The 25,480-nt window shown below is 42.4% G+C and overlaps 1 protein-coding gene across 7 annotated transcripts in view; it reads left to right on the forward strand.

Moving 5' to 3' along the window:
* lama2 (laminin, alpha 2) overlaps positions 1-20,775 on the forward strand; it is a 221,970-nt gene extending 201,195 nt beyond the window's left edge. For 3 of the 7 annotated variants that reach the window (XM_081378793.1, XM_081378797.1, XM_081378799.1), the window contains 11 exons: positions 3,328-3,479; positions 3,555-3,731; positions 6,189-6,387; positions 7,984-8,046; positions 8,446-8,558; positions 8,636-8,825; positions 10,030-10,188; positions 17,285-17,438; positions 18,194-18,324; positions 18,396-18,618; positions 19,410-20,769. In XM_081378793.1, the coding sequence (XP_081234919.1) occupies positions 3,328-3,479; positions 3,555-3,731; positions 6,189-6,387; positions 7,984-8,046; positions 8,446-8,558; positions 8,636-8,825; positions 10,030-10,188; positions 17,285-17,438; positions 18,194-18,324; positions 18,396-18,618; positions 19,410-19,564 (1,716 nt within the window). In that variant the 3' untranslated portion in view covers positions 19,565-20,769. Of the gene's footprint in view, positions 1-3,327; positions 3,480-3,554; positions 3,732-6,188; positions 6,388-7,983; positions 8,047-8,445; positions 8,559-8,635; positions 8,826-10,029; positions 10,189-17,284; positions 17,439-18,193; positions 18,325-18,395; positions 18,619-19,409 lie in introns of all 7 variants that reach the window. The other 4 variants (XM_081378796.1, XM_081378798.1, XM_081378794.1 and 1 more) reach the window with 3 other exon arrangements.
* The last annotated feature ends 4,705 nt before the right edge of the window (positions 20,776-25,480 follow it).

Here is a 25,480-nt window from a genome sequence, read left to right on the forward strand (position 1 = left end):
TGCTTCTTCGCTTTTCAAAGATATTGTCAAACAGGGTGTTCAGGGTGTTCCCTTTGTAAAGGAAGCAAACATTTATAAAGAAATTAGGGCTGTCAAGCGATTCATTTTTTTTTTACATTACCATTAACATTACATGCCGATTAATTAATCTAATTAATCGCACATCAAATTTGGCTGAGAAATTAGCCCAAAAAGATCCTTTAAAGTAATATTATTGTGTTAAATGAGAAAAGCATTAATTACATTACAATGAGTAGCTTAAAGGGCCCCTATTATGTTTTTTCGAATATTCCTATTTCTTACAATGTTTCATCATCGGACTCGCGCTCGGATTGATGTGGTAAAATCAATGTCATTGTTACTCTCTTTAGAGTTCAATTGCTGAACATTAGGAAGCCTACGGAAGGAGCTGAAGTTCAGTTATGATAATGGGCGTGTAGCTTCCGATACACGCTGCACGCGGTAGACCAATCACAACAGACTGGGTCATCTGACCAATCAGAGCAGAGTAGACTAATCACAACAGACTGGGTCATCTGACCAATCAGAGCAGAGTAGACCAATCACAACAGACTGGGTCATCTGACCAATCAGAGCAGAGTAGACTAATCACAACAGACTGGGCCATATAACCAATCAGAGCAGAGTAGACCAATCACAACAGACTGGACCATCTAACCAATCAGAGCAGAGTAGATCAATCGCAACAGACTGGGCCATATAACCAATCAGAGCAGAGTAGACCAATCACAACAGACTGGACCATCTAACCAATCAGAGCAGAGTAGACCAATCACAACAGACTGGACCATCTAACCAATCAGAGCAGAGTAGATCAATCGCAACAGACTGGGCCATATAACCAATCAGAGCAGAGTAGATCAATCGCAACAGACTGGGCCATATAACCAATCAGAGCAGAGTAGATCAATCGCAACAGACTGGACCATCTAACCAATCAGAGCAGAGTAGACCAATCACAACAGACTGGACCATCTAACCAATCAGAGCAGAGTAGACCAATCACAACAGACTGGGTCATCTGACCAATCAGAGCAGAGTAGACCAATCACAACAGACTGGACCATCTGACCAATCAGAGCAGAGTAGACTAATCACAACAGACTGGGCCATCTGACCAATCAGAGCAGAGTAGACTAATCACAACAGACTGGGCCATCTAACCAATCAGAGCAGAGTAGACCAATCACAACAGACTGGACCATCTGACCAATCAGAGCAGAGTAGACCAATCACAACAGACTGGGCCATCTAACCAATCAGAGCAGAGTAGACCAATCACAACAGACTGGACCATCTGACCAATCAGAGCAGAGTAGACTAATCACAACAGACTGGGTCAACTGACCAATCAGAGCAGAGTAGACCAATCACAACAGACTGGGCCATCTGACCAATCAGAGCAGAGTAGACCAATCACAACAGACTGAATCATCTGACCAATCAGAGCAGAGTAGACTAATCACAACAGACTGGACCATCTGACCAATCAGAGCAGAGTAGACTAATCACAACAGACTGGGCCATCTAACCAATCAGAGCAGAGTAGACCGATCACAACAGACTGGACCATCTGACCAATCAGAGCAGAGTAGACTAATCACAACAGACTGGGCCATCTAACCAATCAGAGCAGAGTAGACCAATCACAAAAGACTGGACCATCTGACCAATCAGAGCAGAGTAGACCAATCACAACAGACTGGGCCATCTAACCAATCAGAGCAGAGTAGACCAATCACAACAGACTGGGCCATCTAACCAATCAGAGCAGAGTAGACCAATCACAACAGACTGGACCATCTAACCAATCAGAGCAGAGTAGACCAATCACAACAGACTGGACCATCTGACCAATCAGAGCAGAGTAGACCAATCACAACAGACTGGACCATCTGACCAATCAGAGCAGAGTAGACCAATCACAACAGACTGGACCATCTGACCAATCAGAGCAGAGTAGACTAATCACAACAGACTGGGCCATCTAACCAATCAGAGCAGAGTAGACCAATCACAACAGACTGGGCCATCTGACCAATCAGAGCAGAGTAGACTAAACACAACAGACTGGGCCATATAACCAATCAGAGCAGAGTAGATCAATCACAACAGACTGGGCCATCTAACCAATCAGAGCAGAGTAGACCAATCACAACAGACTGGGCCATCTGACCAATCAGAGCAGAGTAGACTAATCACAACAGACTGGGCCATATAACCAATCAGAGCAGAGTAGACCAATCACAACAGACTGGGCCATCTAACCAATCAGAGCAGAGTAGACCAGTCACAACAGACTGGGCCATCTGACCAATCAGAGCAGAGTAGACCAGTCACAACAGACTGGGTCATCTGACCAATCAGAGCAGAGTAGACCAATCACAACAGACTGGGTCATCTGACCAATCAGAGCAGAGTAGACCAATCACAACAGACTGGGTCATCTGACCAATCAGAGCAGAGTAGACCAATCACAACAGACTGGGTCATCTGACCAATCAGAGCAGAGTAGACCAATCACAACAGACTGGGCCATCTAACCAATCAGAGCAGAGTAGACCAGTCACAACAGACTGGGCCATCTGACCAATCAGAGCAGAGTAGACCAATCACAACAGACTGGGCCATCTGACCAATCAGAGCAGAGTAGACCAGTCACAACAGACTGGGTCATCTGACCAATCAGAGCAGAGTAGACCAATCACAACAGACTGGGTCATCTGACCAATCAGAGCAGAGTAGACCAATCACAACAGACTGGACCATCTGACCAATCAGAGCAGAGTAGACCAATCACAACAGACTGGGCCATCTAACCAATCAGAGCAGAGTAGACCAATCACAACAGACTGGGTCATCTGACCAATCAGAGCAGAGTAGACCAATCACAACAGACTGGACCATCTGACCAATCAGAGCAGAGTAGACCAATTTGACTTCAGATAAAGATTAACTAATGAGATATAGTGTTTTTCTCTTTGAAAATTAGGTGAATTGTAATAGTGATTTCCACTGATCTTTTTTAATGAAAGATCTATCCCTCACTTTCTCCTCTCCACCTATAGCTGGTGTGTTGAGCGCACTGGCGCCGTTGTACTGTGGATGCTGCACACTGGTGGTGTTGAGGAGAGATCCCCTAATATGATTGTAAAGCGCTTTGGGTGTACAGTAGTACATAAGAAAGCGTAATATAAATGCCTCATTCATTCATTCACTAGCACTATAAAAAAGCGTGAGAACACATCCCAGAAAGCAGGAACATGAGGTTGACTTCTCCTGTCCTCCTTCTGTGTGTGTCTGTAGCCGTTCCTGTCTGTGGCGCTGAATAAAGGTGCTCTGGAGGTGCTGGTGTTCACAGGCAGCAGGACTCCACGCAGAGCTGTCCGGAAACCTGACCGGGGGATCCTGCACGACGGGAGAGAGCATTCCCTGCGTATCCTGAGACTCCCGGGAGCGTAAGCCACCCTCTGTTCCTCTGCGCCCGTGTTTCTCAGGCCTCTCAAAAGCTGATGGAGCTTGTGTGTGTGCAGGTCTTTCTCCGTGCAGGTGGACGAGGAGCCGCTCATGCAGCAGACGTTACCCAGCGATCACCCGCTCAGCATCCATCGGCTCTTCGTCGGGGGCATCCCGCCCGAGATAGAGACAGGCGTGCAGCGGCCCAACGTGCCGTTCGAGGGCTGCATCTGGAACCTTCTCATCAACACTGTGTACGTACAACCTCCGTCACGACCTCACACCACTCTCAAGGCCCGCTCACACCAGGAACGATAACTATAAAGATAACGATAACTATATTTGTGTTCACACCAACGAACGATAGTGTTCTGTTTATTCTAAACTCACGCACTGCGGTTTCAAAGTGTGTACGACGTCATTGAACATGTTTTTACTGTTCTTTAAGGCGAGACACTACAGGTGAATAGGGTACAATTTTTAACTAGCAGATATCACCATGAAACTTTCCCAGTTGATTACCTACATCAAGATGAGAAAAAAATGTATTAAAAGTTTTCTGTAATTTAATGTTTAAATATGCAAATTAGGCAATTTCTAATTAAATATGCGCTAATTTGCATATATTTAAAAAAAAAACGAAATCTGAGTATTGGATAAAGCCAGGTTAAAAAATATTTTTTCATTGTGTTCACATATATGGGGAAAAATGACAGAGGGATTTATGGATATCTACTTCTGTTATCCTGTAAATCAGAATATACTGTAGCCTTAAAAAAATGATTTTCACCATGTTTTTTGGAATAAAATGTTATATAAATCAGGCTAGGAATAATATATTTACAAATCCCTCTGTAAATGTCTTCAGAATATAACTAGGTACAAGACTGGAAGGTTTGGTGTATATAGGCGCTACTGAAGTGAAGATTTCGGAGAGAAAAGTCATTTTGAGAAAACTGGCTTTAAAGATTTATCATCAGCCAATGAGATTGTGCATTCAGCCCTCTTACTTTCACGATTGGTTGCTGATAAAAAGGAAATGACCATATTTGGATCCATCAGCATTGTACAGGAGAGAGAGAGCTTTCCAGCGGTGTGTGTGATGACAGGGAGCAGACAGAGATCACGGAGCAGCGGGAGGATTAAGAACGCCAACTTTTGTTGAATTTATGAGAAATCTACAGACGCAAAATAATAGTGTAGCAAAATAAAGACCTAAATGTGTATTTCTGACTTTTTTTCACCACAAGTCTGAAAGAAAATTTTAAAATTGACCAGTAAAAAAAACGATGTTTTTGCCTGCCGTGTCTCGCCTAAACCAGCAGGTGTCCATTTTCTTGAAAAGGGGCTTGACTTGTCAAACAGTGGATTATTCTGGACCTCGGCGATTAACTTCTCCACGATGTAATGGATTCTGATTGGCTGTCAGTGTTTTATCGTTCACCAGCTGGAAAAAATCGTTCTGAAAGTGATCGTTTCTCTTCATCATTATCGTTATAGCTGTGGTGTGAACTCTGTTGTTCTTTAATACTGAGAACGATTTTTAGCACTATATCTTTATCATTATCTTTATCGTTATCGACCTTGGTGTGAACTGGCCTTTACGCATGCAGCTTCTGTGTTGGAGTTTATATGGCTTAAAGGGTTTGTTCACCCAAAAATGAAATCTGTGTCATTAATTTCTCTCCCTCATGTCGTTCCTCAAGACCTTCGTTCATCTTCAGAACACAAATGAAGATATTTCTGATGAAATCTTGATAGCTTTCTGAACCATCCATAGACTGCAACGTCATTGCAACTTTCAAGGCCCAGAAAGGTAGTAAAGACATCGTTAAAAATGTGACTACAGTGATTCAACCTTAATGTTATGAATATGAATGTTATGAATACTTTTTGTGCGCAACAATTAATGTTGAACCCCTGTAGTCATATTTTAACGATGTCTTTACTACCTTTCTGGGCCTTGAAAGTTGCACTGACAGTGCAGTCTATGGCTGGTTCAGAAACCTGAATCCCGGATTTCATCAAAAATATCTTCATTTGTGTTCTGAAGGTGAACGAAAGTCTTACGGGTTTGGAACGACATGAGGGTGAGAAATTAATGACACAGATTTCATTTTTGTGTGAACTGACCCGTTAATGCGTATTCATGCATTAGTTTGCCATTGTAAAACTAGTTTTGTTCACTCATAGCACTAGCAGATTTCTCCTGACCACAATGTTAGCAAGTCTGCTATACAGATAATAGCATGGCAAAGACATTAGCAAGCCTTCCAAGCTTTTCGAGGTCACCTTTAGCAGCTCGAGATAAATGTAGCAGATAACCTCCAGAGCACAATTCACTGCGGTGTGTCACGACTGGATCGTGCTGTAGTGACACAGCGAGAGAAACCCAGCGACCGGTGTAAACACTGACCCATTTTCCCAGCCTCCCGTGGCTGTAGATTAAAGGTCTTGTTTGCAGTTTTGAGGTGCAGTCATAAGCTAAACGCTGTATGACATTAACAATCACAGTTTTTCTTGCTCTAATGAGGAGTATGAATCTCTGCCACTGGTCTTTTCCACTAGAGCGAACCCCATTGCCCTCTACCGCACTCATTTAAATGAGTCTGTCCTTGCTCATAACTGTGTTCATTATTCACCTGATTGGAGTCACGTTGTGTCATCATTCCCTCAAGTGTGGCTGTGTGTTGTGTGTGTCGATGAAACAGCCCAGTGGATTTCTCCCAGCCCGTGTCCTTTGAGAACGCAGAGATTGGTCAGTGCCCTGACCTGGCCCCGCCTCCAGCCCCGCCTGAGATCCCTGAGGAAGAGGAGGAGGAAGAGGCTCCACCCAAACCAGTGCTGACACCTACAGAAGCAGCTCGACCTCGGCCACCAGCCTCCACTGTACGTCCTGACAAAGGCATTGTGGGTAGAGAGTCCTGTGTGATTCCTGTAAATTAGTTCACACACTTACACCTCTCAGTAAAAGTCTATACTCTGCTGGTGATGGGTAAGTCCAGGCTTGAATGTGTAGGAAACGTTGGCACATGCATTTCCCCCAGAGCCGTTTGTTATGTACCATTTGTGTTTCCATGGAAGAACTAAGAGCTAAATTCATTATCGCTGACCTTAATCGGGTAAACACTGATCAACATGTAGGGCTGCGTGATTTGAGGGAGCCCTAGGATTGATATGATTGTTTGTAGGGCTGCACCATTTGGCCAAACTAATTTTGATTATATATCAATATGACAATAAAATGATAACAATAACAGTAATTCTAATAATTATTATTTTAATATTATAATATTTAATATACAATTATGGTATTCAAATAAAATATGAATCAATAAATTTTTAATTAATTAATTTTATTTTACAGTAAAATATTACAATAGCAATATTTCTTATTTTGTTTTTATATTTTATTTGAATAATATTAATAATTAATATTATTATATTTTTAAATCCTCACTTTTTATTTTACAGTAAAATATTACAATAGAAATTTCTTATTTTGTTTTTATTTTTTATTTGAATAATATTAATAATTAATATTATTATATTTTTAAATCCTCACTTTTTATTTTACAGTAAAATATTACAATAGTAATTAGAATTTTAAAAAAATATTCAAAGACAATATTAAAGAAAATAAGAAAAATTGCTATTGTAATATTGTAATATTTTTCTGTAAAATAAAAATGTTGAGTATTCAAGAAAAATAACAACAATATTAATAATTATTATTATTCAAATTATTATTATTATTATTTAAATAAAATAATGAAACACAATATGAAATATTAATATTGTAATCTTTCACTGAGACTCAGTATTGCAAAATGTAATATTTAAGAAAAATATAATAAAAATAACTGTAACTGTGAAACTGTCTATAGTTGATGCATGTTGAATTTCCAAAGGCACATGATAAGCAGCTCAAACTGTGCCTGCATTAACCTCTAAACCGAGATCCTGGAAACACAGTGCTGCGCTTCGCTCTGAAACACACAGCGCATATATTCATTGAATTCATTCACAGCCTTTGCAACTTGATAATCGCACTAAGCCAAACGACAAATGGCTGAAGAGATCAGTGTGCATGTCCACGCTGGTCCAGCTGATGGAGAGTGTGACCATCATGCTGACTCTCGTTGATGAAGGAAGTCTTGATGGACGGACACTCTCATTCCTAGTTTGCATACTTTAGTACATGAATTAGAACAAAACCTATGGGCACATTAAGTCCAAGAAAGAAAATGTGTTTAGTCTATAGGTATGCACGTTTGAATATATATGTGTGTGCGGTTGCGTAGTCTTTCTTAACAAAGTGACATCACCAAATTAAATATGCAGTATTTTTGTATAGATCTCATTTTTAACACATTGATTCAAATCAGGGGAACCATGTTTCATTTCTCTTTCAATGCTATAATGACGGGCATGTGAGTGATGTTTGTGAAAGCTTCATCTGAGCTCTTCTGTCTCTTTCTGCTGCTGTCGCTCTGCTGCTCCCAGGCCACGCCCCTCACCAAGGCCACGCCCCTCACAGACACGCCCACCAGTGTCAAAGAGCCCACGGTACTAACCTACTCACACAAACACACACGCTCATTAGAGATATAGTGTGAATATAGCGGTTCCTCCGTCCAGAGACACGTCTTCTGCCGTTTGATTGACTGTGGCAGTGAGCTTTCGTCTGCTTCTGCTGTTTCTGCAGCTTAGCTTTAGGAGGAGTCCCAGTGTCGTTCAACAAGCTCTTTTATCTCACAAGACAACTCAATAGCTCATCTGTGACTCCAGTGAGGACACAGGACCTCCATTAGCTGTTCTCTGGCTCCATCTGCTGCCTCTACACTGTAAAATAGCAATCAAACATTTCTGAACTCATGCTTTAGTATTTGTTGTAGTGTTTTTTTGCCGTCTTGGTGGTTCAGGACTCTGGAATGTTTGATTGACACATGCTCTGTCCAATCACAGGTGTCGTGTGCAGCAGAGGCGGAGCCTGTCGTCCTGGAGCTGGCCAAACAGTTTGGTCTATCCAGAAACAGTCACATGGCCTTTGAGTTTGACGACAGAAAGGTGAAGAACAGGTGAGTGTGAGTTATCCTCCTCCTCCTCGTCCTCATCCTCCTCCTCATGTGTGTGTGTGTGTGTGTGTGTGTATCAGGCTGTTGATCGAGTTCGAGTTGCGCACCGAAGCAGACTCTGGGCTGGTGTTCTACATGGCCAGGATAAACCACGCTGACTTCGCCACCATCCAGCTGAAGGAGGGCATGGCTCACCTGAGCTTCGACCTGGGCAGCGGAAACACCTCCGTCCACGTGCCACGCATCATCAACGACGGCCAGTGGCACAAGGTCAGAGCTTTCGCCCTTTGACCCCTGATGTATGACACTGAGAGGAAATGACACTGCCTAATCCAGATACAAGATGTTGTGATGTTCTGTGATGGTAGAGAAGGTCGTGTTAGGACAGAAACATACTTTATGTAGTTTATTTAGCCAAAATGTCACATTAAGATTATATAAATTGATACTTTTATCCAGCAAGGATGCATTAAATTTATCAAATAAAGTCCAGACATTTTAAGCCAAAATGGGGGTCAACCTTGAACATATTGCAACAGAAGCAAACTCAACTGATTTTGTATCCTCAATATGTCCTGAGTAACGGGAAAAAAAGTCCAGAAGAATCCCATTAGGGGAAAGTTTAGAAAAAGACCCAAATATAGTCTATTCATACGCATATTCATTCTTTTTCTAATGTGAATAGGGTAAAAATTTTAACCTTTAGATATCACCATGAAAATTACTGAGTTGATTACTTACATCAAGACAAACAAAAAATGCATTACAAGTTTTTTGAAATTGTTTGTTAACATGGACAAACGGTGCATAATCTAATTACAGATGTGCTAATTTGCATAAATACCACAACAGATCTAAACATTGGGTATAGCCATTAGACAGGTGAAAATGTCTTGTTGACACATAACAGTAAAATACTTAATGTTAAGGTCTGAATGAACCCGTTACGGCTACCCATGAGCATTAATACATAGAGGCAGGAAGAAGTACTTTAGAAACCAGCCTTTATTAATTATTAAGAGATGGGTTTGGGTCTGTGGGACTGTTTCTGGGGGACGAGTCTGAGGGAAGAACAGGAGACAATGGTAAGAAGAATGCAGAAGACAAAAGGTAGGCAAAATAAAAAGCGAATCCCCAGAAACAGTCCCACAGACCCAAACCCATCTCTGCAATAATAATTAATAAAGGCTGGTTTCTAAAGTACTTCTTCCTGCCTCTGTGTATTAATGCTCATGGGTAGCCGTAATGGGTGCTTATGTCACTGTATTTTTGATCAAATAAATGCATCCTTGGTGAGCAGAAGAGACTTCTTTCAGAAACAAAATCATCTCACCGACCCCAAACATTTGAACGTGTGTGTGTGTGTACGTGTCTGTGAACAGTATGTGTGTGTCTATGAGTGTGTGTCTGTGATTGTGCGTGTGAGTGTGTGTACTCAGAAGCAGGTGTTGATTTCTCGTCTCTCTGCGTGTAGATCCGTGTGATGAGAGACAAGCAGAGAGGGATTCTCACCATCGACGGCCTCTACTCCAAACACACCACCAGCCCGAAGAAAGCCGATATTCTGGATGTGGTGGGAATGTTGTACGTGGGCGGTTTACCACTCAACTACACCACCAAACGCATCGGGCCTGTGAGTGTGACGCCTCATACACACATCAAAAACACATTCATAATGTGTATAGGCTATATGACTCTGCTTATGTCATTTTAATACACACATGAACAGGGCCGTGCAGAGACCTCTGGAGGGGCAGGTGCTCAAAGTATAAAAGGGGGCATATGGAACAAGGCTTTAAATAGGGCTGTGATCAAAATACAGTAACAGGGTTCCCTTTCGTAAAGGGAACTCCCGCTGCATCGATACTCGATACTTTGGGGAATGCCTTCGGCATGAAGCGTCTGAAGTCTACTATACAACTATTCCAATCTTGATTGGTGCAACGTCATTACGTCACGCGTGACGTCGCATGTGACGGTGATCCGGAAGCTATAAAACGGTCACAGGAACCAGGAAGTGTTAGCTTCTGGTCTTCAGCAAGCGCTCTATGTACAACTTGTCTGTCTTATTTGGTGTTGTTTGTCTGTGAGAAAGTGATATATATATATATTTATTGTGATGGCTGAGAAACAGTTCAGGCAGTGTGCGTCCCCTTGCCCGCGATTTCTCGCTGAGGGTGACACACACTCGCTGTGTGTAGTTTGTTTGGGAGTGGAGCATGCACAGGCAGCGCTCGAGGGCGCTGTCTGTGCTAACTGTGAGATCATGCCCCTGAGAACGCTCCGCTCCTGGCGAGCTATGTTCACTGAAACCGGCCAGCCCCGCGATCCTCGTGGATCAGGTCCCGCGTCTGTCGAGGCAGCGCGGCGTCTGCATTCATGGGGATCGCAGCGGGATCTAGTGGATAATGCTGAGACGGCTTCGGCCCTTTCTCAGCATTCTGAAACTAGTTCCCGTGGTTCCGCTCAGGGTGCGGAAGCCCGCGTTGCGGCTTCTTCCGCCCCGGTAGCGGGACCGATGCTCGAACTCTCTGGTTCTGAGGAATTGGAGAGTATGAGCATCGACGCGGGGGAATGTGAAACACAAGCATCCATCCATTCCCCTGCATTTGAGGAGCTGCTAGAGGTTGTGACCAGAGCAGTAGATAAATTAAAGATTGACTGGCCACCTGAGGTGCAGGAAGCGACAGTAAAAAGTAAGCTCGATGAGCGCTTCCTGCAGCCTCGGTCACAACCTCTACGTCGGAGCCTGCCATTCTTTCCCGATCTCCATGCTGAGGTGTCGAGATCGTGGAATAAGCCCTTCTCCTCGCGTATATCTGGCCCCAATATTCATTTATATTCCAACATATTGGGTGCTAAGGAGGAGGGCTATGGGATGATGCCCAGGGTTGAAGAGTCGTTTGCGTCGCACCTCTCCCCTGACGCTGCATCATCCCTGCGGGCTCCGACGCTTCCCTCCAAGCCCTGCCGTACAACATCGGCCTTGGTGGGGAAGGCATATATGGCGGCAGGTCGGGCTGGTAGTTGTCTGCATACAATGGGGCTGTTGCAGGCATACCAGGCCGACCGCCTCAAAGAGGTGGACGACAGCGGGGAGGTCGCCTACGACGACATCAGGGAGATGCGTCGTGTGGTTGACTTGTCTCTCCGTGCTACCAAGGAGACGGCCCGTGCCATCGGCCGCTCCATGGCAGCATTGGTAGCTACGGAGAGACACCTGTGGCTGAATTTGTCGGGCATCGGGGACAAGGACAGGGCTTGTCTCCTCGATGCCCCGCTTTCGCCTTCTGGCCTTTTCGGCGACGGAGTCAACCAAGTCGTCGATAGGTTTCAGGAGGCGAAGCGATAGTCAGCCGCATTTAGAGAGCTTATCCCCCGCCGTCGTTCCAGGTCTCGTGGGTCTGCTGCCAGGGGGCAGTCCCAGGAGGCCGCCGCCAGCTCTTCACACCTGCTGAGGCAGAAGGAGAGTGTTGCTTCTCGTGCTCCCCCCCAAGGGGCCTGGAGGCAGAAGCAACACCCTCAGTCGAAGCCTTCTAAGCCGAAAACAGATCTGAGGACTGTTATTCAGGCGAAGAAGGCTTCGGCTAAGAGGCCATGACGGGACACCCAGGCCTCTGAGGGTATCCCCCTCCGCGTGAGATTTTTAAAACTTCGCTCCGCGGAGCCCTCAGGAAATCGATGTTGCTTCCCGCCGCCGAGTGCGCCTCGGGACGCATCGAGTTCCAGCGAACGTATCACACAGAATATTTCTATAACATCTAGTGGGTTAAAACGTTCGCTACCTCTCACGAGGCCTGTAGAAAAAATTATTCGGTTAGCTCCTGCCAGGAAACTGCTTCAGGTCACCGATAATAAAAATAAATACAAAAATAAGGAAAAGAATGAAGATGTGAATATAGCACCTGAGGTCAGTCCTGAGAGACTGATTCCCTTAGTAGATTATTTAGACACCTGGAAAGGTCTTCAAAATATATCTCAGTGGGTCCTGAATACAGTTGAGAAGGGATATAGAATCCAGTTCCAGTTTAGACCACCTAAGTTTAGTGGCGTTATTCATACACTGGTAGCTCCTGATCAGGCTCAGGTGATGGAAGATGAAGTTCAGACTCTTCTAGCTAAAGAGGCCATAGAATATGTGCCCTTAGAGCAGAGGGATTCCGGGTTCTACAGCCGGTACTTCATAGTTCCAAAAAAGGATGGTGGGCTGCGTCCCATTATAGATCTTAGGGTATTGAATAAATCTTTGAGGAGATTTAAGTTCAAAATGTTGACTATACCTATGATCGTTCAACAAATCAGATCCGAGGACTGGTTTGTAACGATAGATCTTAAGGATGCATATTTTCATATTTCCATCATCCCACATCATAGGAAGTTTCTTAGATTTGCTTTTGGGGGAAAAGCTTATCAATACAGAGTTCTTCCTTTCGGCCTAGCCTTATCACCTCGCACCTTCACTAAATGTATGGATGCTTCCCTTGCTCCTTTGAGACTTCAGGGGATTCGTATCCTGAATTATATAGATGACTGGCTGATTCTAGCTCAGTCGGAAGAACTGGCAATTCAACATCGAGATGTTGTTTTGAACCATTTGAGGTGCTTGGGGCTGAGACTCAATGTAAAGAAGAGTTCATTGACTCCTCTTCAGAGGACTACGTTCCTGGGAGTAGAGTGGGACTCAGTCACGATGCGGGCACAGTTGTCTCCCGCTCGTATTGAAACCATTTTAAACACAATGAAGAGTATCAGGTTAGGCCAGGCTATCACTGTAAAACATTTTCAGAGAATTTTAGGGCTTATGGCTGCAGCTTCCACGGTAATTCCCTTTGGTCTGCTTCATATGAGAGCCCTGCAGTGGTGGCTCAGGAACAAGGCTTTTTCTCCTCGGGGAAACCCTTTTCGCACGATCAGAGTTACGCACAGATGTCTTCGTTCTCTGGTCATGTGGAAGAAACCATGGTTCCTGTCTCAAGGTCCGGTTTTGGGAGCACCATGTGAGAGAAGAACTCTTACTACGGATGCTTCCCTCACGGGCTGGGGTGCGGTTATGGAGGGCCGTTACACCCGAGGTGCTTGGAAGGACCATCATCTCTCATTACATATTAATTGTTTGGAGATGTTGGCTGTATTCTTTGCCTTGAGGCACTTCCTTGTATACCTCAGAGGCCATCATGTTCTTGTTAGGACAGACAATATGTCGGTGGTCTCGTATATCAACCGCCAAGGAGGTTTGAGATCTCGCCCTCTTTGTAGACTTGCGCATCAAATCCTTCTTTGGTCCCAGGGCAAATTTCTCTCTGTGAGATCCATTTATATTCCTGGGGTTGAAAATATGGGAGCAGACATCCTGTCGAGGCAGGGGCTGAGGCCCGGGGAATGGCGGCTCCACCCTGAAGTGGTTGAGCTTATATGGAGAGAGTTTGGCCGGGCGGAGGTTGACCTGTTCGCTTCTTATGAGAACTCTCATTGCCCGCTCTGGTACTCTCTCTCACATCCAGCTCCTTTGGGTTTGGATGCCATGGTACAGAGGTGGCCGAGGTCACTTCTGTATGCTTTTCCCCCGATCGCTCTGCTCCCTGGGGTTCTAGAAAGGGTCAGGAGGTACGGAGTGAGACTACTCCTTGTAGCCCCGTACTGGCCGGCCCGAATTTGGTTTTCGGACCTTAATAGTCTCCTGGAGAGTCCTCCATGGAAAATTCCTGTTAGGAGAGATCTTCTGTCCCAGGCTGAGGGTACAATATTTCATCCCAGACCAGAGTTATGGAGACTATGGGTCTGGCCCCTGAGGGGGTCCCATCCATAATCAGGTTGCCTTTCCACTGAGGTGGTTAGGACAGCCATTCTAGAACCTCATTCTACTAGGAACTAAACAATTAAGTTAGGGAGGGCATCGAACCCAGTGTTATTACTGCCCACTGGCTTCAGTTCTGGTGTTCCATCCTACTCTCTAACGGGACCTCCCGTTCATGCTTAGGGCCTCTGTGGCGGCCTTAGTGCCCTCCGCAAGCCTCTAAGGGTGTATATGTAGGGACATTCCCACTCAAACTCCATGTTCCAGTAGATTGGAGGATAAATCCTTTCGTCCAGCTTATTGGCATCAGGCTGATGGGGTATCCCTGGCACCCATCATGTCCTGTGGATGACATATATTATATGTAGGAGTATATATAATATATATAGAAGAATCTAATGAGTCGGTTTCCTGTTTATCTTACTCCCTGGAAGAGTGGTGATGCTGCCCCCTCTCACTTACTACTGGAGGAGCCACTCTGAATTGTTTTTTACTCCGGTACTGAGGTGCCGGTGGGTAATAATTAAGATTCTTCAAGGTATTCTATCCTCCATCGCATGTGTCGGATGGTCAAGGTCATAGCCTTGGAGGGTTCTATATAGACCTCAGGCTGGAAGGAGTCAGTCCATCTAGCTAGATCAGGGTTAGGAGCTATTTCCCTTCATTACCAAGTGAGCAGCTGGCTTTCTATAAACCAATAGGCTTATCTGAAGTATAAGGTGCGCTTTTGCCTTCACCTCTTATCCAATGCTTTCTATTGTATGGGGCTCTCATTCAGGAGGTCAGTCGAGCCTCTAGTTCCTGACCTCCTCTCTTTTTTACAACCAAATCTTATGACAAGCTAGTTTGGATCTGTTCTCCACTTATTCTATCGTCCGTGAGATGTACCAGATGCTTTGTACCAGGGCGTTTTTCTCTCAGTATGGCGGCGTGGGTATTCGTTCCCCAAAGTATCGAGTATCGATGCAGCGGGAGTTCCCTTTACGAAAGGGAACGTCTCGGGTTACATATGTAACCCTCGTTCCCTGAGTAGGGAACGAGACGCTGCATCACTCGGCCATACTTTTCGCGCCCTGAGAACGACTTGCTTTGACCAATTAGAAGCTAACACTTCCTGGTTCCTGTGACCGTTTTATAGCTTCCGGATCACCGTCACATGCGACGTCACGCGTGACGTAATGACGTTGCACCAATCAAGATTGGAATAGTTGTATAGTAGACTTCAGACGCTTCATGCCGAAGGCATTCCCCAAAGTATCGAGTATCGATGCAGCGTCTCGTTCCCTACTCAGGGAACGAGGGTTACATATGTAACCCGAGACGTTTTTACAGCCTCAAAATGAGGCGGAGGTGGTAAAAATCCTAATAATGTATTTTAATAATAAGATAATTAAACTAGTATTTTTTTGTAGATCATCATATAGCCTAATGTGTCTCCCACATTATTTTTGTTGGTGGAGTGTGGTACCTCTAGGGGGGTCCGGGGGCATGCCCCCCGTAAATTTTTTTTGTACATTTTAAAGATAAATTCATTAATTTGGTGCACTTTGAGTCACCCGAATCCACTGTTTAAAATAAATAATCCACCCGCAAACCGCCCATATTCTCTGATTTAGATATCTGCATCTGATCATCACATTACAATTATTCAAATTCTCAGTGTTAAGCATGATAATATGGTAACATATCACACTGAAGTAGGCTGATTTAAAACGAACATTTATTTAAAATAAAAGTTCTTCTTTTGGCAAAATTACATTTCCTTAATAGCCTAAACAGAGGCTTTTCTCCCTTCAAACTTAAATTGTCAATGTTTCATTACATCACTTTGAAAACACTAATTTTTTGTACCTTTTAAAAAGGGCATTTTTCCACTATTTTTATTAAATGTATGCTCCATCTTTCATTTCAAATTCTCAAATTTGATCAATATATTTAATTAAAATAATAAGACACTAGGCTGTTACCAATCAAATTAAATAATTAACATTGAAAAATTATAACTGTATTAATTTGGATTATTTTAAATACTTTTGAATATACAAATAAGGAATGTTGAAAAGAATGATTCTTTATAAAACTAAACCGCCAGTAGGAGGCGGCAGGCGACCGTCTTAAAGAGCGAGTCATTGAGTCATTCATTCAAATGATTCATTCAAACGGCTGATTTATTCAGAACGAGGCAGTTTATGAATGGGTAATTGAATCTTTGACTCAACCGATTCGTTCAAAATGCTGAATCATTCAGTAATGCTACAAGTGTTGCTGTGAGATGCGCTATGGTTCTGCAGTGATCTTTGTTTGGAACTATTTTCGCTGCTGAAACAGAACAAAAATAGTCATTGCGTCTAAAATGTAAGTGACTTAATTTTAACTATTTGTTTATTGACCTGCTATGAAATCAGTCTCGGTTTCAATCTTGATGGCATTCAGGAAAACAGTTACTTCTATAGCCTAACGTTACACACAGCAATATAAACAACATCTCTGCCTTCTCTCTTCACGTCGTCCTTGTAAAATAATAATAAGTAAACGAACATCAAAATCACTTCGCTGAGAATGAAACGCCACTTACCAGCAGCCGCAGATTTGAAGACATCCTCTGGTAGTGCGCGTAGCCGCGCGAAATAAAAAAAATGTGCGTGCAGCGTGAGGAATGTGGTGAAAGGTCATCATGTGGGTCATTTTATTTACGGCTAAATTATTATTAATTAATTCAATAAATATATTTGTTTGACAGGGAAGCTGTGCGCAAACAGGAATATATATTATTTTTCAAAAATAGAAAAAAGCACCCCAGAAAAAAGGGCACTTTCTCTCCAGGAATAAAAAGGGCAGGTGCTCAAGCCCCCTTTGATGTCTATGTGTGCACGTGCCTGCACGTGAATGATGTGTGCCCGGTTGGCACCGTGTGACGCTTCCTGTGCTTTTGCAGGTGCTGTACAGTATTGACGCTTGCATCAGGAACTTCAGGATGATGGGTCAGGCCTTGGACTTGGAGAATCCCACATCCAGCTACCGTGTGGGCTCCTGTTTCGCCAACCCAGAGAAAGGAACTTATTTTGATGGCACAGGTTATGCCAAAGCTGGTGAGGCTCAATATTTCACTCCTTTACAGCCAGTCATTTAAAGTGCCCCCAGGGCCGGCGCGTCCATATAGGCGAACTAGGCAATTGCCTAGAGCGGCACTTTTGTAAGGGCGGCTAAATGTGTGCCGACCGGGAATGAACAATTCACAAAATAGGCTATGATTTGCTGAGCTGCCGCTCCCCCGCCCCATCCCCGCCCCGTCCCCGCCCCGTCCCCTGCTCTCACGAGTCATGACTGAGTGATGGGAAGTTCAGATCATTTTACTGACCTCATCAAAATGAACGAATCTTTATTTGAGTCATTTCGTTAATTTAAGTGGCTTTAAATGTTATACTTTTAACAGCTAAATTCCCCGATCACATCCACCTACGCAATGTCCTCCGAACGTCCGCTCGGGAACGTTACAAAGCGGACCTAAGGGGACGTTCGAAACGTCCGGGGGACGTCCCCTGTTAGCTGGGTTATTATAGAGACGGCATCAGGAATATTAGGCTGCTGTCACTTTAAGAGTTTCACGGATCCAATATTCTGTTACACGTGTGTGTGCAGCGCTGAAAACAGAGCACGAGTCGTCTCACGCTTGAATGGTTTAAAATCACATTGAAATGCTCACAAAGGAATCAATAAGAGGAATAAAAAAAAAAAAAATTATAACAAGTATCCGATTCCTGACCTCAAGTATCTGATTCCTGACCTCAAGTATTTGGATTTTCGATTCCCAACCCTAAGAGTGATGCTTGTGTGTGTCGTACAGTGAGCGCCTATCGAGTGGGTAACGAGGTGTCCGTGGATCTGGAGTTCAGGACGGGTCAGGGCACCGGCGTTCTGTTAGGCGTCAGCAGCCAGAAGATGGACGGACTGGGCATCGAACTCGTCAATGGAAAGGTCATCTAGATTTTCCTTTTGTTTTCAGTTGTTGATTTCTGAATAGTTTGTTAATGCGAGTGTCTGTGTAGCTGTTGTTCCACGCTGATAACGGAGAGGGGCGCTTCACCGCCGCGCACGAGCCCGGGCAGGAGGCGGGGCTCTGTGACGGACAGTGGCACAGTGTCTCCGCCCACAAGCTGAAGCACCGGCTGGAGCTCGTCGTGGACGGCAGGAGGTCCGAGGCAGCGAGTCCAGACGTGCGCTCTGCCTCCGCCGACACCAACGACCCTGTGTATGTGGGCGGATACCCCGGTACGTCAATCAAACTCTTTCGCCATGGTGACGTAGTTTAGAATGTTCAAACGCTGAATTTTGGAGCTGGTAACAAGTTAAGTAAGCAATAAGGTACGAGAGGCTGTGCTGTATCGTGAACAAGTCACGGCTGAAGGGCGTTGTTGATGCGAAGTGGAGGACGTTATTACCCACGATACAGCACTAACCTCGAGTACCTTATTGCTTTTATAAAGCTATTGACCAATCAGAACCAAGGACTGGAACTAACCGTTTTATAACAGCTGTAGTAAAGTAAGTTAAAAATCGAAAGAGAGAGATTGGTTCTTAAAAAAAATCTAATTTAATATTTTTGTAATAATAAATACATTTCTCCAACAATGACAATGACAATTCTCCTTGAGAAATTGATGAAAATTCAGACATTTCTCCAACCCGTCATTTAGTTGCTCGTTCTCATTTACACCCTAAAGGAACAAACTTCTGTTGAAATACCTCATGACAGCAGTCCTGGGAATGGCAGTTGTTTATTTAAACATTATTATAAAAAGAAATTACAAATACCAAATGTATTGAAAATATGATTTTAAAGCCTCTTAAGGAAAAGTGAAATTTTAACTCTTTTTGTCAATGTATTATAGAGGAGTTTGGTGGGAAAATCCCAAAATACAGAAGTTTCTCTTCAAAATTAGGAACAGACAATTACAAGTTTCAGTTTTTATACATTTAACTAGTGTTTAAATCATCTTAGCGGACAGAAACATTCACACAATTGAATAAATGAGAGAGATGTGTTTGTGTGTTTGTTGCAGAGGGTCTGAAGCAGTTTGGGCTCACCATAAACACACCGTTTAAAGGCTGCATGAGGAATGTGAAGATCACTAAAGCTGGGAAGACTCTGGAGGTTCAGATGAACAAAGCCCTGGAGCTCAAAGGAGTTCAACCGCTCACCTGCCCTGCTAGTTAAACACACACACACACACACACACACACATCTAACAAAATACAGTCTCGCCTGAATCATTTTGCTGCCACTCAAAGTGAATCAGTTCAAGCAACAATCTACAATTCTGAGAACAGAAATATTCGCAGAACTAACTGAATAGCCAAATAACACAAGGAATATTTAAAAAAAAACAAAAAAAAAACAGCTGGACAAACCAAAGACTATAGACAACCCACCAAAACCAGATCTAAACCAGTCTGATGTCATTGGAGAACATTTTATAAAACTTTTTACTTTACAGTAAGGTCCCATTAGTTAACTTTAGTTTATGCACTAACATTAACTTACAATGAGCAATACATTTGTTACATAATGTATTAATCTTTGTTCATGTTAGTTAATAAAAATAAAATTATTCATTGTTACCTGCATATGTTAATATTATTTAATGGACCTGAGCTAAGATGAACTATTTAATAACGTATTAGTAAATGTTGAAATTAATAACTAATGTAGTTGACTAATGGAACCTTATTGTTAAGTGTTACCAACTTTTTATGCTGTAGTTCGTAATAAAAGTACACTTGTGTATTTGTGTGTTAAAGAACTAAAACCAAAATACTGATGTGGTAAAACATCAAGAACTTCATCTCCAGAGCACAACTACCAAAGTCTTGAAGAGCAAAGCTGTTGAAGAGTGAAGGACTTGAGGAATCAGGATTAAATAGTTTAAAAAGACACATTAAGAGTTCAGCAACTCAATAAACTACACTCCTACACTGAAGTGTATGTACGAAACACTCAGGCATATTCATCAGCACATCATCAACAATCTTCATAAACGTGTTACTAGTAGTTACATTGCAACCTCTTCACAATTAATTTGTCCTACAAAGCAATCAGAACTATAAGAACGGCCCAGACAGCAACATAGTGTTGGCCCAAATCCGGCTCACATCTTTAAAGATAAGAAAGTAGGCCAGATCAAACTGAACGTCAGATTTCAATGTGACCTCATTATGAATTTAGCCTAAAATATCAAACTACACTTGAGGAATCACTTCATCTGAGAGCGCTGCGTATAGCCATAGAAATCAACAGACAGACGTTATGTGTTGAGATCTCACACACTCTTCTCTGTCAGGTCTCAGAGTGTGTGTTATTTGCATCTACTGTGTAATGATCAGGATTTCAAAATAAAGAAATATCCCCTCTGATGGCACTTAATATGGGCTGCTGTGTGTTTCCATTCATTGTGTCGAAATCATCATCGTATTGAGCAATTTATGCTAAGTTATTTATGTAAACCTAAAGCAAACAAAAGTAATCCAGCCTTCCTACCAATATCTTTATTTCTATGATATTTATATTTATATGGGGTTATTAGATCTATTTGAATAAGGATAAAACCTTAATGGGAGAACCTGGACATTAATTTGGACATCTTTAACTCAGACTCTTTATTGCACTATTCCTCTCTGGGATCTGAAGAGGCCAAATGTTATAATAACCCTGAATCACCACAAAATTACAACAGCACACACACCCTCATGAATATTGGCAGAAAGCTGTAGCAAGAACAATCTTTAAGTCAAGTCAAGTTTATTTATATAGCGCTTTTCACAACACAGGTTGTATCAAAGCAGCTTCACAGTATTAAATTAAAATAATACATCAATAATACATTTGTTTCTAGTGGAAAACGTCCACGTTTGGTAATGCTGATCAATAGTATTGTTGATTGATTAATTAAATTAAATAAAATATCCCCAATATCCCCAACTGAGCAAGCCCAAGGCAACAGTGGCAAGGAACCGAAAAACTCCATCAGGTGACCTAATGGAGAAAAAAAAAAAACCTTGGGAGAACCCAGGCTCAGTCGGGGGCCAGTTCTCCTCTGGCGTTTATGAACTAGAGGTCGGATTTAACTGTAAGATTAAAAGTATTATATGAATGCCTGCCTGAAGAGATGCTTCTTTAATCTAGTTTTAAACTGGGAGAGCGAATCTGAGCAACGAACAGTATCAGGAAGACTATTCCAGAGTTTTGGAGCTAAATGTGAAAATGCTCTCCCTCCTTTGGTGGATCTGGATATCCTAGGTATGACCATAAGCCTCGAATTTAGTGATCTTAAAGAGCGCGATGGATTATAGGGCGATAGAAGATCCGTTAAATAAACTGGAGCTAAGCCGTTTAGGGCTTTATAAGTCAGTAGCAATACCTTGTAGTTAATACGGAACTTTATAGGTAACCAATGTAGTGATGATAAAATTGGTGTTATATGATCATATTTTCTTGATCTAGTAAGAACTCTAGCGGCGGCATTTTGGACTAACTGTAGCTTGTTTATTGAGGATGCAGGACAACCGGCTAATAAAGCATTACAGTAATCTAGTCTCGAGGTCATGAATGCATGAACTAGCTTTTCTGCATCAGAAACTGATAGCATATTACGTAGCTTAGCAATGTTTCTAAGGTGGAAAAAGGCTGTTCTTGTAACATATGAAATATGATTATCAAAAGACAGGTTGCAGTCTAATATAACACCCAGGTCTTTTACTGTAGAGGATGAAGTAACAGGACATCCTACTATGTTAAAGTTGTATTGTGAGAGGTTTTGTGGGCGGTTTTTTGAACCGATAAGTAGTACCTCTGTCTTGTCTGGATTTAATAAAAGAAAATTGCGCGTCATCCAATCTTTTATATCTTTAACACACTCTGTCAGTTCGGATAATTTAGCGTTTTCATCCGGCCGTGATGAAATATATATTTGAGTGTCATCAGCATAACAATGGAAACTATTTCCATGTTTCCTTATAATATTTCCAAGTGGCAGCATATATATTGAGAATAATAGAGGGCCTAACACAGATCCTTGCGGCACTCCATAGTTTACTGGAGTTATGATCGATTTTTCTCCATTTAAATAGACAAAATGGTAGCGGTCAGATAAGTATGATCTGAACCAGTTTAATGCTTGTCCTTGAACACCAGTATAATTTTGTAGTCGATCTAAGAGTATTGTGTGATCTATAGTATCGAACGCAGCACTAAGATCAAGTAAAACTAGTATTGAGATACAGCCTTGGTCAGAAGCTAAAAGTAAATCATTTGTGATTTTAACGAGCGCAGTTTCAGTGCTATGGTGCGGCCTGAATCCAGACTGAAACTTTTCATAGATGTCATTTTCTTGCAAGAAAGAGCCCAGTTGAGCGGACACAACTTTTTCTAGTATTTTAGACATAAAAGGAAGATTTGAAATGGGTCTATAATTTGCTAGATGATGTGGGTCTAATTGTGGTTTCTTAATGAGAGGTTTTATAACTGCCAGTTTAAATGCTCTTGGAACATGACCTAAAGTTAAAGATGTTAATATTGAGGAGAGGCTCTTCCACTACAGGTAACACTTCTTTCAGTAGTTTAGTTGGTATAGGGTCTAATAAACATGTTGTTGTTTTAGATGAGGTGATAAGTTTATTTAACTCTATTTGTTCTATAGTTGTAAAGCACTGTAATTGTTCTTGCGGGGTGATAATCGAGGCTGAATTATAAGGCGTGATTGAGGATTGAACGTTTACAATTGTGGTTCTGATGCTTTCTATTTTCTCAGTGAAGAAGTTCATGAAATCATTACTACTAAACTGTAACGGGATATTTTGTTCAGGTGACGTCTGTTTATTTGTTAGTCTAGCCACGGTGTTAAATAAAAGCCTAGGATTACTGCCCCTCTTTCACAAAGCATCAGTATTTGGTGAAAAAGTCAATTTGTTATCTAAGACAGAACCCAAACACTTGTGCTGTTCAACACTCTGAATCTCCTGCGTTGAGGTGTTCAACTATAAGATCGTCCATAAAAATCTCAACCTCGTCTGTTACGACAACATTTCTTATTTCTGGGTCATCTCCATCCGTTACATTCAAAGCATGCAGATAGTCTTTAATATATTCCATTTCTGGGGATTTATCAGAAGAATTCATAATCATTTGTTCTCCATTTCCAATATTTATTAAAAGATAAACATTTAACGAACTGTAAGGTTAAAGAAAGTTAATGAGACACAAATAGATGCAGTTTCTTTTGCAGTGTCTTTATGTAAAGTCAAATCTTTAGTCTGAAGTCAGTCATGTTGTATGTGCCGTCAATGCTTTGTGGAACCATCCTAAGGCCTCGATGATGCAGTCAGCGGAGATGTGCCGAGGACCATTTCCCCTTGGCATGATGGGGTCGTGACCTGGTGGACGAGGAGGCTGGACTGGCTGAGGAACTCTGCAAAACACAAACATGCTGTTTGAAACGGTGCATTTGTACACTTGATCACTGATGTGGTGGAGCTTTCTCTCAACAAACAGAACAAGAAGTCTTGACATCGCATTCCCAGATGTTCTCCAGTCCTTGTCTAAAAGTAAAACAAAAAACACAATTCAAATGCAGTAGTTTAATGGAGAGTCAGGTCATGTTCTGCATTATTTAAAGCTGGTGGGCTACTCTGTGTCACGGCAAAGAGCACAGAAGAGGCAATAGCAAGTAAAACTGGTTTATTGAGAACAATATCAGAAACCAGACTCAATGGATGAAACACTGTCACAGTCAAATTGGTAGCGCAGGTTTGCAATAAAGCAACTCGGTCGTCAGAAGAGTGAAGTAAACCCCGGAGTGATGAGATGACGTGAAGACTGGAACTCAGACGACGGTGAAACTTCTCACACGAAGAACAGACTGGAAGCACGGAGACACGAGGAGGAACAGACACTGCACAGGGAATCATCCAAACAAAACGATCTGACAAACACAAGACGCAAGAGGTGAGAATAAACAGGCGCTGGAGATTAGAATCAGCTGACGCCCACAACACACACCCATGCACACACATAAACACAGCGCAAGGAAGAGTCAGTGAATACATCAACCGTGACACTCTGGCCCTCAGCGTCCACCGTCCTGCAGATTCAGCTCCAGCGTCACACCCACCAGCCTATAGCGGTCTATAAGTAAACCTGAAGACTTTGGTTAAAAGATGTAGGTGTGCTTGATTAGGGTTGGAGGTAAACTCTGCACCTCAAAAGGAGACCTAAAAAAGGGTTGCCCGTTCCTGATTTAAATGTACAAAGCAGCAGTCAGTACACTATATTATATACACATTGAAGTATTATATATTTAATATTGCAGTACATCATATTAGCTGAGAACTATTTGTCTGTCGCACCTCTGGTCCTCATATCCTTGCTTCAATTCTGGCCCAGTTCTTGCTGGTCCTCGGCCCAAAACTGGCCCACACACTGAAAACGGACACAAACTATTTCCTCCGGCCCAGATGCGGCCCACACCCTGTAAAATGACTCTTGTTTATTGATATGGCCCAATAGTGTTTACATGATAATCTACAATATTTTTAAAAACATGTTTTGATCAAAACTGTAAACACTGATGTTTATGTCAGGACTCGAAAGACAGAAGGAAATGAGGCAAAAAGTTTTATAACATTAAAAGGATAATATCCAGAAAGAGCAACATACTTGTTTGTCATCTGATTTTCAAACTCCTTCATGGACAATGCCATGGGATCCCGATGCCAGTTTCTCTCCCACTTCATAAAGAGAGTCAAAGGATCCTGAAAAACACACAACAGCATGAGACTGAACACACCTGTGTAGATCAGACGAGGAACCAACCAGTGTAGAGATTACAAATAAAATCAGGAAACAGGCTGACATTGACACATGAATAATTAGCAGGTTTTGCATTTAAGTTCATGTTCCTGCTCAGCCAATTTCCAAGAACACTAGAGAGATTACAAGCACAGTTATTATCTTCTATTTAATATCTGTATTTATGTCCATTTATATTCTTCCTTTTTTAGCTTTTTCTAAAATGAAGAAAAATTAATAGCAAATTATTAGAAACATCTCTGTGAATAACTATTAGAGCAGCACCTACTA

The sequence above is a fragment of the Scardinius erythrophthalmus genome (genome assembly GCF_964197995.2).
Source record: "Scardinius erythrophthalmus genome assembly, chromosome: 11".
NCBI classification, from domain to species: Eukaryota; Metazoa; Chordata; class Actinopteri; order Cypriniformes; family Leuciscidae; genus Scardinius; species Scardinius erythrophthalmus.